The sequence below is a fragment of the Protopterus annectens genome, chromosome 7.part0 (assembly GCF_019279795.1).
Source record: "Protopterus annectens isolate FY-2018-M chromosome 7.part0, PAN1.0, whole genome shotgun sequence".
Taxonomy (NCBI): domain Eukaryota; kingdom Metazoa; phylum Chordata; order Ceratodontiformes; family Protopteridae; genus Protopterus; species Protopterus annectens.
In genome coordinates this window covers 146,561,766-146,579,265 of record NC_056739.1, presented here as the reverse complement: position 1 = coordinate 146,579,265, position 17,500 = coordinate 146,561,766, and the positions used below count along the sequence as shown (strand labels likewise).

Sequence of the window (17,500 nt, the reverse complement as noted above, 5' to 3'; positions counted from 1 at the left end):
CAAACTAGCCGTATGTCATCCATTTTGTAGTTATTATGCAGAATCTGTACTATAGACTGACTCAGTAATTATCCCTATTATTTTATACTTGATAGAATCTGACGTGGCAAAGATATGAATGTCATTATAAGCAAGTGACAGGAAAGAAAATATTATTTCAAAGTAACACAAAGCAAATCACCTTTATAAAAATGTACTTTTAAAACTATTTTCTGCTGATTCACAGTATTTTTTGTCAAAAATATTCATTCTTGAACGGATTAAAGAGATGCAGCCTATTCCACTGATGTGTTCACCTACATTCTCTGTTCACTGACAGGTGTATCTAAATCAAGAGAGAATATTCTGGAGGATGACAGTGTTGCACAGAAGAACAGCAACAAGAAAGGAAAACCTAAGAAATCTAAGAAGGTAAGGTTACCATAACTTTTTTGCAACAACATCAGATTCCCTCCTTGCTGTCATGCTAGATAACTGTCCGGTAAACTTACAGTTTGCTTAGCTAGGCAGATGACATAGCCATGTCTTAATTATGATCATGGTCTTCTATGTTTTTACTACCATGGTGAACCCTTACTGATCCTTGTGTTGTAGTGGGTGCAGTCTGACCCTGTTGGCTTCTTGCATATATGGGTTCCATTATGTCTTTGGGGTCAGTATAAGGGGCATCTCAATATCCTCTCCAGCCTCATCCCATACACCAAAGTAGACTCCCAAACTCATTCTTATTTTCAAGGCATCTGTAGAGCCACAGAATCTAACCATTTAGTCACAGTTCAGGAAGTAAAGGCTAAAGTCTAGTTGCCTTCAGTCCCCAAATGACACGGAATCTCATTACCCCAACAGTAGCTCAGCAGAGTTTGTGTTCATACCACACAGGTAGGTAAAACAGAAATATCCACGTACACTGAATGCTGGTTTGTAGTTTTGTGTCTTTAAATGTAAACTGACTGGATGGAGATGAAAGGATGTGAAAACATTATTTTGTATAAATGGTGTTATCACAGAACTAGTTATCAGCCAAGGTGATACTTGCAGCTTTCATTAAACATTTAAGACACACACAGGTGCAGTAAGTGACATCTTATTGGCTTGGAAAAGAATACGGTCAGGTAATTCAAAAGTAGTAGCTTCCTGGAGCAGCAACATGTCGAAATGCAAATTGGCAGTTCTAGCAAAAGTGCGGGGCTCAAATCCCTTAGTGTCATTTTCCATATTTCCAACTAATAAAGATACTGGTATGGGCCTGGTAGAGGGGGGCTGAAGGGCAGACATTGATAAAATGTGCGAAACAGTAAGGAACAACCACCATGAATGCATGTTACCCAAAAAAGGAGACCGTACTCTGGAAAAACTTAAACTGGATCATTTGGGGAAAAAAAAGCAAGAAGGACTTGGGAAAAAATGCCAAAAGAAGCCGGAGATTAACATAGCTCAAATATTTAGTAATAGGGCAGTGAAAGTTAATGAAAAAGATGCAAAAATGAAACAGACAGGAAAAACACATCAAGGAAAATGTTAAGGGACTTAGAAAGAAGGCAACATGGGAAGTCAGAAGAGTCAAAGCTGCAATGGAAAATAATCTAGCTAAATAATTAAAGGGTGCCAAAAGAGCTTCTGCAGCTGTGTGGACTGGGGGGTGGACAAATGTTAATGAATTGATGAAGGAGGCAAGGGGATGAGGAAGCAGAAGAACAAGCAGAGTTTCTAAATCAGTTATGTGCTTCTGTTAACAGTGGAAAGAGAACGTGGTACACCTTCATAGAAACAGAAGGGCGTGGGAGAAGTTGGACAGACAAATAGGTAATGGGGGAGTACAGATGACAGTCTTAACATTGTGGTAGGATAAAGCTCAAGAAGCAGATTGGTTAACCCCTCCCTAATGGATTCTTAGAAAGCAGGCAGCAATGTTACTGGATTTACAGAAATCATCCAAACTCCTACTAAAACTGACAAATCATCCAAGAGGTAATCAGTCCTATTATTAATTAATTGACCTGTCCACTCCTTTCATTCGGGCTGCCTCCCAGATGGCCTGAGTGACCATCTACCAACCTTTCTACTAAGACAGCTAGTCTACCATACCAAAGGCACTTTCTACCATTTGATAAGAAATAAAAGGAACTTTAACCCCAGTAATTTCATATCTGCCCTTAAAAGTTGTAATTGGACCCCACTCAAGCTACTCAGTTTCAAGAAAGTTGTTAAATACTTCAGCTTCACCTTTCTAGATATCTTAAACCTACATGCCCCTCCCAAAACAATCAGAATTAAATCAAAATGTGCTCTTTGGCTAAATAAAGAAACCAGGTCACTGCTTAAAGCTAGAGACAAAGCATGGGACCATTTGCACAAAGTTTGGACCCAAGCCTCCAAACAAGCATATCTGGAACTCAGAAATAAAGCAAAGAGACTAGTTAAGCAGGACAAGGTTAATTACTACCACAACATACAAATTACACATCAAATCAACCCTCATAAATTCTGGGCAGCTGTTAACAACATACTCCTTGCAGGAAAATCAAGTACCCCATCCCCAAAAGCCCTGCAAAGACTTCCGAATGGATATCTACTCAATTCAATAAATACTTCACAGAGACCATTCTAGCCCTGTCTAACCATCAAAACCATGCCCCTCCACTGAACCCTCCAATTCAGGAAATAGTAACAACACCTTCAAATCTCAACCTGTCCCTGTTGACATGGTAAGAAAATGTCTCAAAAAGCTAAAGCCCACAACACTGGCAGCAGACAAGCTACCAGATGAGTTTTGAGAATCGCTGCCGATGTGATTGCCTACCCAGTAGCCATTCTTATTAACAGATCTATATCTGAAATTCTAGTCCCTGAAATTTGGAAAATCCCCCATATTATTCCACTACACAAAGGGGGTAATTCCACAAAACTAACTACCACCCAATTGCTATTCTGTCTACTCTATCCAAAATCCTAGAGAGGTGTACATACACAAGTTGTGGACTAATTACACACTCAGAAACTTTTATCAAATACTCAACACGGCTTTCGCCCATTCCATAGCACTACCACTGCTCTTATGTATTTCGCCAGTACAGTAAACCACCATAAAAACAATGGGAAATTTGTATCTGCTATATTTCTCAACCTTTGTAAGGCATTTGATATGGTCACACATAGTAAACATCAGTTTTCTTTCTGCTCTAGGTCTCAGTCAATCCTCTATCACCTGGTTCCAGAGTTACTTATCAGGACATCAACAGGCAGTTCTGTGGCAGCAGGAGCTCTCCCCCCTTCTTACAGTTACTCTAGGAGTTCCCCAAGGTTGCGTCCTAGGTCCCTACTGTTTTCTCTCTGTACTAACAACCTTCACATTTCTAATTTGCATGCTTCTGTTATCCAATATGCAGATGGTTCTACACTAATATGTGCTGCCTCATCCCTACAAGAACTGCACTCACTAACACAAGACTCCTTTCTTTCTGATGAGACATGGCTCACTAATTTCCAACTAATTCTTAATCCTAACAAAACTAAACTTCTGCTCTTCCAACCTACAAGATCTACCCATTTTCCCACTTTGCACATTTTCCCTCATTTAATATTTTGTCCAGGGATAAAACCATTATCTGTGCTGTAACTCACACCAAACTTCTTGGTGTAGAGATTGACAATAGTATGAGATTTGATATACACATCTCTCAGAGCATAAAGAAAGCGCACGAAAAATGTGGGGTTCTATACACAAATAAGCAGTTTCTTATAAGCACGCTAAGTCCACTATTACACGCACTTAACTCATCTCAACACTTCTCTGTGCTTCCCCAATTCTTACTAACCTTAGAAAGACTGATTTAGCTAAACTAGACTGCTGCTACAACAAAATAAACAAGTTTGCCTCTGATTCTCCTTATTAGGTCACATCACTGTACTGCCCTAAAACAACTCCACTGGTGGAACTATGTCAGCTTCTACTCTACAACCAATAGTGCCCACAAACTTCTGTACCAGCCAGAGAAAAATCCTGCACTTCAAAATCTGTTACATCCTTACTCCAGTAATAAAACTCTCTGCTCCAGTAATAAATTCCTTCTAGACTCAACAAAAGCCACTAATAGTGCTGGTGAATCCCTTTTTAATTTCATATCTAAAGTATGGAATACACTGCATCCAATTCCTCCTTAGTGCAGTTTAAAAAATCTCTAAAAACTCACCTAATTCGTGGCTCTCTTCCTGTACCAGTCCCGGATAGCTTTCACTCACTATTCTCTTTTATCGCGTGTCTGAATGAACATGTATACAGACGTCTATATTTGACTCTCTGACACCGAATGTTTCAGAATAATTTCTTCACTATATCTATTCTGTGGATTTATCTGTATTTGATTCTGTGTCACATGACATCTCAGAATTGTTTTGTAACTATATGTACTCTACTGATTTATCTGTATTTGATTCTGTGTCACATGACATCTCAGAATTGTTTTGTAACTATATGTACTCTGCTGATTTATCTGTATTTGATTCTGTGTCACATGACATCTCAGAATTGTTTTGTAACTATATGTACTCTACTGATTTATCTGTATTTGATTCTGTCACATGACATCTCAGAATTGTTTTGTAACTATATGTACTCTGCTGATTTATCTGTATTTGATTCTGTGTCACATGACATCTCGGAATTGTTTTGTAACTATATGTACTCTACTGATTTATCTGTATTTGATTCTGCGTCACATGGCATCTCAGAATTGTTTTGTAACTATATGTACTCTACTGATTTATCTGTATTTGATTCTGTGTCACATGGCATCTCAGAATTGTTTTGTAACTATATGTACTCTACTGATTTATCTGTATTTGATTCTGTGTCACATGACATCTCAGAATTGTTTTGTAACTATATGTACTCTACTGATTTATCTGTATTTGATTCTGTGTCACATGACATCTCAGAATTGTTTTGTAACTATATGTACTCTACTGATTTATCTGTATTTGATTCTGTCACATGACATCTCAGAATTGTTTTGTAACTATATGTACTCTGCTGATTTATCTGTATTTGATTCTGTGTCACATGACATCTCAGAATTGTTTTGTAACTATATGTACTCTACTGATTTATCTGTATTTGATTCTGTGTCACATGACATCTCAGAATTGTTTTGTAACTATATGTACTCTGCTGATTTATCTGTATTTGATTCTGTGTCACATGACATCTCAGAATTGTTTTGTAACTATATGTACTCTACTGATTTATCTGTATTTGATTCTGTCACATGACATCTCAGAATTGTTTTGTAACTATATGTACTCTGCTGATTTATCTGTATTTGATTCTGTGTCACATGACATCTCGGAATTGTTTTGTAACTATATGTACTCTACTGATTTATCTGTATTTGATTCTGCGTCACATGGCATCTCAGAATTGTTTTGTAACTATATGTACTCTACTGATTTATCTGTATTTGATTCTGTGTCACATGGCATCTCAGAATTGTTTTGTAACTATATGTACTCTACTGATTTATCTGTATTTGATTCTGTGTCACATGACATCTCAGAATTGTTTTGTAACTATATGTACTCTACTGATTTATCTGTATTTGATTCTGTGTCACATGACATCTCAGAATTGTTTTGTAACTATATGTACTCTACTGATTTATCTGTATTTGATTCTGTCACATGACATCTCAGAATTGTTTTGTAACTATATGTACTCTGCTGATTTATCTGTATTTGATTCTGTGTCACATGACATCTCAGAATTGTTTTGTAACTATATGTACTCTACTGATTTATCTGTATTTGATTCTGCGTCACATGGCATCTCAGAATTGTTTTGTAACTATATGTACTCTACTGATTTATCTGTATTTGATTCTGTGTCACATGGCATCTCGGAATTGTTTTGTAACTATATGTACTCTACTGATTTATCTGTATTTGATTCTGTGTCACATGGCATCTCGGAATTGTTTTGTAACTATATGTACTCTACTGATTTATCTGTATTTGATTCTGCGTCACATGGCATCTCAGAATTGTTTTGTAACTATATGTACTCTACTGATTTATCTGTATTTGATTCTGTGTCACATGACATCTCAGAATTGTTTTGTAACTATATGTACTCTACTGATTTATCTGTATTTGATTCTGCGTCACATGGCATCTCAGAATTGTTTTGTAACTATATGTACTCTACTGATTTATCTGTATTTGATTCTGTGTCACATGACATCTCAGAATTGTTTTGTAACTATATGTACTCTACTGATTTATCTGTATTTGATTCTGTCACATGACATCTCAGAATTGTTTTGTAACTATATGTACTCTGCTGATTTATCTGTATTTGATTCTGTGTCACATGACATCTCAGAATTGTTTTGTAAAACTACTGTTCAATCTCAGCCTTACTACAGGATATGTACCCAAAGAGTGGCATACAGCAACAGTGGTCCCTCTCCACAAAGGTGGTGCCTCAACGGATCCTGGAAACTATCGCCCCATAAGCCTGACTAGCTTGGTCTGCAAAGCTATGGAAAGGATCATCATGGAACTCATAAATAAAGATATTGGGGACCTACAGACACTGGATCCTACCCAGTTTGGCTTTGTTAAGGGCAGATCCTGCCTCTTAAACCTGGTTGATTTCTTTGAAACAGTCACCAAGGCCATTGACGAGGGGAAGGTGGTCCACACAGCCTACCTGGACCTCGCAAAAGCCTTCGATACAATACCCCACTCGGGCATTATAGATAAGCTCACCAGCTTAAATATAAACCCCTATGTCACTAGATGGGTTGCAAACTGGCTCAAGGACAGAACCCACATGGTTAGAATTGCTGGAGCCATGTCAGACTCCAAACCAGTTACAAGTGGCGTCCCACAAGGCTCAGTCCTGGGACCTCTCTTGTTCGGTATATATTTCTCGGAGGTACAGGCCAACACAGAAGGACTGTGGCTGACCAAGTTCGCAGATGACTGCAGACTGGGCACCATAATCGACTCTCCAGCCGTCACAAGCATCCTCCAAAAGGGCCTCATAGAAACAGACAACTGGTGCCAGAGCCATGGCTTCAAGCTAAACGCCAAAAAGTGTATAGTCATCCCCTTTGGCAAAAACAAAGTGCCCACAAATTACCACATAGGTGGTAATCCATTAAGTACAGAAGAAGTAATTACGGACCTGGGGACGCAAGTTGATAGTAATCTATCATTTGACAACCACGTGGCCAAAGTGGTTAGAAAAACATTTTATATAGCCCACCTAATCATGAAGGGATTCACATCTAGATCAGGGGAAGTCATCGTGCCTCTTTACTCATCCCTCATCAGGCCCATAATTGAGTACAATGCCCCTTTTGGGATGTACCTTACCAGACACCTGTAGCAACTGGAAAGACCCCAAAATTACCTCACCAAGAGGATCAAAGGTCTCAAACAGATGCCATATGCTGCCCGGTTAAAGGAACTCCAGCTCTACTCAGTGGCATACTGCCTGCTCAGAGGCGATCTGTGCCTGACGTATAAAGCCATGTCCAACTCGGAATTAATGGACATGCTGCACCTCAGAAAATCCAAATCCCATCGAGCTACGCGCTCGAGAGACTTGAACCTCAGCACTGAACTAAATAGGACATGCTAGAGGGACAGATTCATAACCCAGAGGCTCCCTTCACTCTGGAATAAAATCCCAGTCCAGGTTAGGCAGAGTCCCTCATTGACTCTCTTCAAAAGGAATCTTGATGAGTGGATGGGAGATCGTAGGTTTACCCCGGGTATCACTTCTGTGTCACTGTTAGACAGAGGCACAGTATACTAACCTTGAAAAAGGGCATAGCAAAATTAATTTAAAATGGGTGGCGAAAGCCAAACACACTCTGGCTAAGCTTATAAATGCCCTAGGGCAGAAAGCCTAGTATGAACCTATGAACTATATGTACTCTGCTGATTTATCTGTATTTGATTCTGTGTCACATGACATCTCGGAATTGTTTTGTAACTATATGTACTCTGCTGATTTATCTGTATTTGATTCTGTGTCACATGACATCTCAGAATTGTTTTGTAACTATATGTACTCTACTGATTTATGTGTATTTGATTCTGTGTCACATGACATCTCAGAATTGTTTTGTAACTATATGTACTCTACTGATTTATCTGTATTTGATTCTGTGTCACATGACATCTCAGAATTGTTTTGTAACTATATGTACTCTACCGATTTATCTGTATTTGATTCTATGTCACATGACATCTCAGAATTGTTTTGTAACTATATGTACTCTACTGATTTATCTGTAGTTGCTTCTGTGAGACATGACATCTCAGAATTGTTTTGTAACTATATGTACTCTACTGATTTATCTGTATTTGATTCTGCGTCACATGGCATCTCGGAATTGTTTTGTAACTATATGTACTCTACTGATTTATCTGTATTTGATTCTGTGTCACATGACATCTCGGAATTGTTTTGTAACTATGTATTTGATTCTGTGAGACATGACATCTCAGAATTGTTTTGTAACTATATGTACTGTACTGATTTATCTGTATTTGATTCTCTGTCACATGACATCTCAGAATTGTTTTGTAACTACATGTACTCTGATTTATCTGTATGTACATATTTTTTTTTTCTAATATTTGATGTATCTGTATATAATCTATATGTATGTAATTGTGTCCAGTTGGACTTTCCCGGTTGCCAAATGTAAAATAAATAAGTAATTAAAATAAATAATTCTATCAAGGAACTGCTTAACAGATCATGAGCCAATGGAAGATGCTGAACAACTGATTGTAAATCAGATGTACCATTTCAGAAGAAGGATGCAAAAGGCAACCTCCAGCAATTAAATAACAGTAGGATTGCTCTTAGTAATGTGAATTGCCATGAAAAGTTGATGAAATAATGGATGGTCAGATTTTTAATGGGCACTACTTCCCACATATCATTTAAGATGAATTCAGGGACAGAAATTCCCTGCATACAAACTTTGTGTAATCTTATGGCAAGACGACTGGGAAAACAGATATTGTAAGACCAGCTATTGTCATATACCAGGATTTCAATAAAATGTATGAGTCCATTACATGAAGGAACCTGTTGAATTAATGGAAATGGATGGGGAATGGAAAACAACATGATCAGCTGGGCAGAAAGGTGGCTTGATGGTAGGTTTCAAACAGCGATTTATGAGTGAGTGCTATCAGAATAAAAAGCAGGGATAAGTAGGAGTGCAGATAGGATTAGTCATGGGACACCATCACGTAAGGTAGGAGTGCTGCAAGGATCGTTCATGGGGCCCCTTCACGTCAGGTAGAAGTGCCACAAGGGCCGTTCATGGGGCCCTCTCATGTCAGTGTGTTCATGTGAGATGTAAGACTAGATAAAGAAAGTAATATTATCTTTAGTATATGCTTCTTATAAAGTAAAATCAGAAATGGCTGTAGTGAAGCAACAGAGGCAGGAGCTTCACTCTCATCCGCACCTTTACTGGAAGACCTGGAAGACTGTTATCACATGGCTCATGCACCCTTAAGTTAACACCCTCTTAAAGTGATGCTCTAGATCATAAATGCTTTGTGTATTAGCTTCATTGTGTATGAAACTAAGACAGTAATACATATGGGTGATAAAGAAAACATTCTGATAAGGGAGCTTGGAAGAATAGCAATGCGAGAAGGTCAGTCACAGACTGAGTTACAATGTGCATGGTGCTACATACAGAAAGCAATAGCCTTGTAGTGTAGAATTGCATGGTGACACATTAGCTTAAAACTAAGGTATAAGAATGGGTTTATGGGTGATCATCTCAGCTGGAAAGAGTCACCAAGAACAAAGTAAGAAGGCAGCTGCCAAGACCAACAGGATGATAGAATACATCTGCAGGGGTGTAGACTTAAGAAACAGAAAAAATATTTGATAATTTCTAAGGCCTCCATTGGAGCACTGCTTCCAGTTCTGAGTCCATTTAGGGAGAAGGAAACAAAATTGATAAGGAGGATTCTGAGAAAGACAGAGGACCTTTAAAAGTGTATGAGACAGCTGAAAGTGGTTAAGCAAACCCCAATGGCAGCAGATATTTATTAGAAGCAGCCCAAATGGTAGATTAGACATATAGATTGTGTCCCTCTGCCATCATATTATGTAATGTAATCAGGACAATCAAAGCAATGTAAGCTTGTGCATTTAAAGAGAGATGATTGGGCAGGCTGTGGTGAACTCCACTGAGGAATGAAGGTTAAGAGGTCAAGATGATCTGAGTTCACAAAGACATCTGGGAAACAAATAAAGGAATTGAAATGAAAAGGAAAAAAAATGGGGGATGATCCAGGGCCTAACATCCAAATGGAATGACCAAACCTATGAAAAAATAAATAGATAAATTAAATAGATAGACAAATAAAATAAAGATCTACATGGAAAATCTGAACACAGGCACAGTTCACTGACACTGGGTTAGTGGTTGCCAAAACTATAGATATGGGTCAATGCGGTCTTGTGGACAGTAAGCAAACATTCAGCAACATTACTAGAACTAACTTTAACAAAGAAAGGCAGAGTACAAGAAGGCCCATTATTGTTGGTGTGCCTTGATGCAGAAAAAGCACTTGACTGAGTTAACTGGGATATTACGAGCAGGGCATTGGCAGCATTTATGCTTCCGTGTAGAATATTGAGGTTAATTACAAGGATACATGAAGGGTCAGAGGTAAGAATCATGTCTGAAGGGCTCCTGTCTGACAAACTCTGTATAGAAGAACCAGACAAGGGTGTTCTCTTTCACCTTTATTTTCCTCATAGTTAGAGCCACTGGCATATAAAATAAGGGACATCCAAATTCAAGGGTATTGACTGATATTCAGAGGTACTGACTGATATTCAGAGGTATTGACTATTATGGTACACAAGGCAAAATAGCCATATTTGCAGGTGATATTTTGTACCTGATAAAACAGAAATTGACTTTTCAAGTTTTGTGGAACATTTTGAGACAGTTTCAAGACTTTTCTGAATATAAAATTAATGAAGATGACACAAAGGCTACAACTGTAAACCACATTCCTGTACATGAATTGGTTCAGAGATGCCTGTATTTATTGGGGGCACATGATAAGATGGAGTCTTCAGGTGTTAATGTTAAAAAGAATTCTATTATGGCAGCAAAGGATATATAGGGAGAGGCCTAACAAAAGTCAATAGAGTAGAACTTCATTTATCTGAACTAATTGGGACCAAAGCTAGTTCGGATAATCAAACAGTTCAGATAATCAAACATATGATGAACTGGATAAAAAACTTCCAAAATCTTGCTTTTTCTGCACTCAGGGAATACACTTTTCAACCATTCAGCAAGTCCAGTGGACAATAAAGAATATTTTTCACACACAAGTGGGCTACAAGTTCAAACAACGTGCACAAGCGAATACATATAACGTTTACATATTCAGACTTTGATTTTTCCTACCTGAAAACTTTGGAAATCTGGGTTCAGATAACTGACATTTTAGATAATCGACGTTTGGATAATGGACTCTCTACTGTAAAAAAAGTGAGAAGCTGGAAGCTCTTGGCTATATGGACATGGATGCTAAGGTACAAGCAAAGAAAATATTTCTAGTCTATTAAATAATGTATCCAGTTTAAATATATTTTTATCAACCAGAGGGGAAGCCGTGTACCATAATTAACAAATAATTGAATGAATTTATTTTGGTGGAAAAAAGGGCAGAAATTAAATGGAATATGGTCTTTCTCCCCAAAGAACAAGGTGGCTCAGGATTGTGGGATATTTTAAAACTATACAGTTAATGTTCATATACATAATACAGGCAGAAGACTACAAATCTAAATGGAAAGGGATAATACGGAAAAAGGAAGCGACTTCACGAAATAAGGAGAGACTGATTCTGGGTGTGGGCACTGAAGGAGAGCAGTAATAACCATATCAAATATATTTACAAAGTAGCAGAAAATAGTTTGAGAACTAAGTCAACACAGGAGTGGAGAAAGGAGATTTTACCAATAAGGATATCTGCAAGTAGAGGAGCAGAAAATAGGCAAGAGGCAGCTAGAATTTACTGGGGAAATTAGCCCACAAACCAAGGCATTGGGAGCAAATAACTATGGAAAATCATAGTATGGAATGAGGCCAAACAGACGTTTGGACTGCAGGTTGAAGACTCTCTTCCCTACAGGGGATTGATAACAGACTATAGACATAGAGTAAGGAATAAGGGAGTCATAAATGAAAGACCTGATCAGGCTGAGTTTACAGTTGAGTCTAGAACAGAAGCTGTGGTAAAAAGGGTTAATTAGTAGGGATATAAAATAATGCATGATATCAATAACATCAATCAGAAGAGGTTAAAAAAAGACTGGAAAATCAGAAAGGGAAGGCAGCATATAAAGAAATAATGGGAGGGTATGTGTATGCCTGCCAAGTATGCACTGAAATCTAAAAGATTTTTGCAAGGAACTGTTTGGTTAGGTATTTTTATACTCCAGGTATTCGTAGAATTGCTGAATGTGCAATGTAAAAGAGAGATGTCTGAAAACATGTTTTTTGAAAATGCAACACGTTGATAGAATTTAGAATTTCTTTAGATCGTATTTTGTCAAACATGTTGAGACAGCAAGTTATTTAACTAAGCGAATGATTCCTTTGCGATGGGATATAGAAACTGCATTACCTAGACACATAAAGTCCTACTAAGTTTAATGCTGATAGCTACCAAAAAGCAATTACTAGAAAAAAGAAATCAAAAAGCAAAATCAACTGTAAAATAGTTACTGAATGTCGTAAAGGAGATAAAAGAACTTGAGGTTGAATCTTTAGAAAATATAGGAAGCAAACTACATAGAAGTAAATGGAATCTGAATCTGTGGGAACAATACTAATATTAAGGTGAAGGAGTTGTATTTCAGGGAATTGAAGGACTTGAGCAATCTATGTTCTCAGGATCCCTTCACAATCTATGTTCTCAGGATCCCTTCACAATCTATGTTCTCAGGATCCCTTCACAATCTATGTTCTCAGGATCCCTTCACAATCTATGTTCTCAGGATCCCTTCATTCCCTTTGTAAGGCAAAATAAAAAGCCACTTGTTAGCATACCTGATCATGGCAACCACAGAAGTGATAATCTGTATCCCCTGGTTCCTTACCTCTTAAAGTCAGTTGATGTTGTAAATCAGAAGCTCCTTTTAAACACTTAATTCATCTGGTTTTGGTAAATCTGCAATTCTCTGGATTACTAGCTATCTTTCTATCAGATCCCTTAGAGTTAAACTTGACTGCAATGTCCCCTCTAAATCTCCCATTTATCAAAAATCCCTCAAAGCTCTCTTTTAGGCTGTCACTATTTCAGCCTTCGTATTAACTCAGTATGTTCTGATATAGATCCCCTCAGATCTTGTTCTCTGTGCTGATGATATTCTCCTCTGTCAATGAACCGCCTTTGTTCTCAATATAAAAATTAATCTCTGTGTTCTACAGATGTTCTAGATGGTCTACAAAACATCCTAAAATTGCTTGACAATAAACAACTCGTTCTTAACTGGGAAAAAGTAGCACTGTTTGCCACTCATGGCAGACTCAGTTCAGTATATTTTATTCAACATTTCTCATATATAATAATAATCCTTTGCAACAAGTCTAGGCATTTTTTATGGTGATTTTTTGCATCAATGTCTGAGGACCATCAAGCCTTTTTCCATTCATTCAGGACCCATTTGTTCTTCAGCTCCTGTGCTTCAGTCCAGAACCAAAGCAAGAGCTGTTTGAAATGGGACATGATTCATGCAGCCATAAAAGTGATTTGTGCCCTCACTGTCACCTCAACAGTTAAGAGCATTTGAATGACTTACCCCCCCCCCCCCCCCGGGTAGGGAAATGACAGGTCTCCATCACTGCAGAGGCTCACAATGCTTTCTCCATGTGGGTGCCCATTCTGGCATTCTCACTATGATGGCCATCCATATGTGGCTTAGTGAGCCTAGCACCCTTCCCTAGGGAATTTGCACCCCAGCCCTTCCTCTAAAGGGACCTGTGCAGTACACATCCCGCCCCTTCACACCTTTCCTCCAGGATGTGCATGTCCATCCCCCAGCCTCCACTATCAAGCACCTGAGCTGCTAATTGAAGTTGGGTTGCCTGGCCCTAGTCATGGCTTTATTCTTCTACTCCACATGTTTGTAGTACCTTGGTACTTCTGTTAACCTCACAATCTTTAGTCATCTAAGAAGCTAATTTAATGAGTCACTGCTTCGACATTACAGATTATTTGGATTCCTTGCTCCTAAAATACACAAGTCTGTATGTAAATGAATTCTCCATAAAAAAGCTTGAACACATGGCCTTTTCCTCCTCACCTATGCCTCTAGTTAAAAACTCAAATACCTAAAAGTTCTTTATAACAATCTCTGTAGCATACATTTCAACTGCCCCATATTTGCCAAAAAATCCCAATTTTTGTTAAAATAAGAGAGCCATGAAATTCCAAGTGACCTCTTTAAATCACTTTTTTTTTTTTAAATTTGACCTGTATTTGATCAGTCGTGTCATCAGCCCACGTCTGCCTGCAATCTGATTTGACTGTGAGGGGCAAATGCAGGTGTTCTCAGCTGATTTGTCAGAATAATTTATTGTTACTCAGCTGTACTCACCGCACATTCTCTGTAGATCTGAAGGTGTTATGCTGTGTGTTTTTTCAACCACTGAAACTCAGAATCTGAATCTTAAAGAAAAACAAAAGAAAGACAAATTTTGGGACTGAAGTATGAGCCAGGCAAGCAAGGAGTTGGGAGGAAGAATACAAGACCCCTGCTTAAGCAGGCAACTGCAAACAGCTGTGCAAGGTGATCATAATGCCTAGAAAAATAAGTTTTTTTTTCACTATTCTAATTCTCTGACAGCATTGTAGCTGTCTGTGTATTTTATATGAAACTCAGCACCTCTCAACTTTACCTGATTTCTAGGAATGTTCTCTGAGTCATAACTTCCATGTTCCATACTGAAACACATTGAAAGGGTCTGTCACACATCCATTGTTTGAATTTTTAACAAATATCCATAGAAAATAATGTAAATAGTATTGAATTGTGTGCATTCATCGGAAAACAAATATCTTAACCATGCTATGAGCTTCCTAGTTGAAGCTGTTACTGTGTTCCACATTTTTCCCATTTGTTACAGATTATGAAAGGCAGCATTCCATATTTTGGAGATGTATGTCTCAAAAACAGAGCTATGATTGGGACTAGAACAAGAAACATGCATTTACAGTATTAGCTGCATGGACTTCCTTTGGCTGTATCCCCGGTAGAACACCTGTCCATTCATGTCTAGCCTCTTAGTGATAATATGTGGGCAAAAATGGAAGGTTCCAAGCAGTGATATGTAAACTGTTAACTGGAGGCAAACTCTGGACATCAGTGGAGTGCAGGCTCTCTTAGAGAATGTTTGGTGCTGTGTGTCTGTATCTGTATGAGGGGGCATTATATTGCATGCACCACCTGCTGGCTGATTGGACAAACCATTGTTCCATTCACCGTTATCAGTTCTCTCCTGTGGTGCATGAATGTTTCTTCCTCATATTTTTGGTCTGCTTTTCATAAAATGTATGTTTTTCTACCAAACTGTTGGGATCACAGTTGCTAAATAATGGCAGCATTTAAGATTCAGACTTCATAAAACCTGTTATACTAGCAACTTTCTAAATCTATAAGAACAATGTTTAAAATATGTCCCATTATTTTTGGCTTTATCCCTGATTCTTGAACAAAATGGTTGAGAGCTATGCTCTGTAGACTTACCTTTCTTTGACTTAAAAATTAATTCCACATTACCCCCCTCCCCCCCCAGCTGGGACATCTATCTACCTTTTAAAGAATACATCACCCTTCTGTTATGCACTGTTATCTACAAAATCCTTACATTCAATATTCATCCCTAGCTTGCTTCTATTTTCTTAAATCCAGAACCAGATATGTAACTGCACTCCATAGAATGTCTCCCTTTCTATGCTCCACTGGCCATCCTTACTCTGTTGTGGGTCTTAAACTATTGGTACTCTTCCTGACGTCATTAGAAAGAATGATTCCACTCCTTAGCTTCAGACTAGTCTCAAAGATGTCTTAAAACAAGGATCTGCATATCTGCTTGATCATGTTTCTCCTCCCCATCACCTAAAAATGTTTGCTGTTTATGCTTTTTGACACTAGTTTCTTCCACTCTCCCATACTGATTTTACATAAACGTTCACACTCTTCTTTAACAGCACTGAACTCTCCGCTTGTACAGATCTCTCCCTCATAAGGGAGTATTATTCTTTTTTGGTATAAATGATTCACTTCAAACATGGAAAATACTGTATGGATTTTACACTAAGACTGACAGTTCTTTAGTCCAAAATGGTTTCCACTTCTATGCACTTACATTCTTTCTTAGGTTTAAAGTTTGATCCATTTCATTCTGTACATAATGACTGAGGGGTGTTCAAGTGTCAGAAATGTGGCCATAAAAGACCCCCAAGATGGCTACAACCTGTGAGTTTATTTTGTAAGGGTAGAGCGCTCAAATGTGGACTGCACCATGTTTAAGGCTTTGGTCAAAGAGCCCACTCAGAAGAAATAAGCTGGTTATAAAAGGGCTTCTTCCTCCTTAATCTAAGTGTGATAGTCCCAGGAAGAACTCTGACAAACTGATGCCCTGACACAAATCGTACAAAGAGAAATGAGTCAAGGAAAGGAAAAGCCAATGATGAGGCTTTGTCTTCTGCTCCCAAGTTATCAAAACATGTCTACCTTTCAGCCTACCTGAAGCCATGTCTACCTGAAGCCACAGCCTAGTTTAACTTTAGACAAGTCACTGAAATGGCAGCCAAGCAGACCATTTTTGAAGCAGGAACACTTCTGTATTCTGCAGAAACCTCCTTTAGTTTCCTCATTCAGGTCTTTCAAGTTCATCAGGAATGCTTCAGGCTTGCAGTTGGATTGTTTGAACAGAGCATTCCTAAAGTTGTAAATAGAAATGGGTGTCCTGCTCCCCAAGCATCAAGGATGGAGGGGATAGGCCCTTCCTTCCCCATTTTTGAATGTTCCTCAGCCCATATTACAAAGCCAGTGGTCTTGAGGCCATTACCTATACCAGAGCCTCTTCCTTCAGTGTCAACTGGTGCTCTTGCTTTAGCGATATTGGACTCCAGTGGGACTCAGTCTCGCTGATTCAACATTTAGTTCTCCTTGCCTTCTTTGGAGCCATCTTAGGTGGCCTCGTTCAGCCTTTGTGGTGTCAAGGCCAATCCCCGCCTTTAGGCTTTCCACTCTTTTGAGTTTGGGACTCTTGTTTTTAGCTCAGGCCATCCCTTCTTCAGTCAGGTTATTGTCAAGACTGGAGAGGGGATACCCTAATCCAGCATATGTTGGATCCACCTTCAAGGTCATGGGAAGGATGATTTCTTCTTCCCTGAGATGTATACCTCTGGC

At 38.5% G+C, this 17,500-nt stretch overlaps 1 protein-coding gene across 1 annotated transcript in view; it reads left to right on the top strand.

Moving 5' to 3' along the window:
* The window catches only part of TULP1 (TUB like protein 1), a 691,363-nt gene that overhangs the window by 61,909 nt on the left and 611,954 nt on the right, over positions 1-17,500 (top strand). The window contains exon 3 of the mRNA XM_044076146.1: positions 320-411. Coding sequence (XP_043932081.1) covers positions 320-411 — 92 coding nt within the window. The remainder of the gene's footprint in view (positions 1-319; positions 412-17,500) is intronic.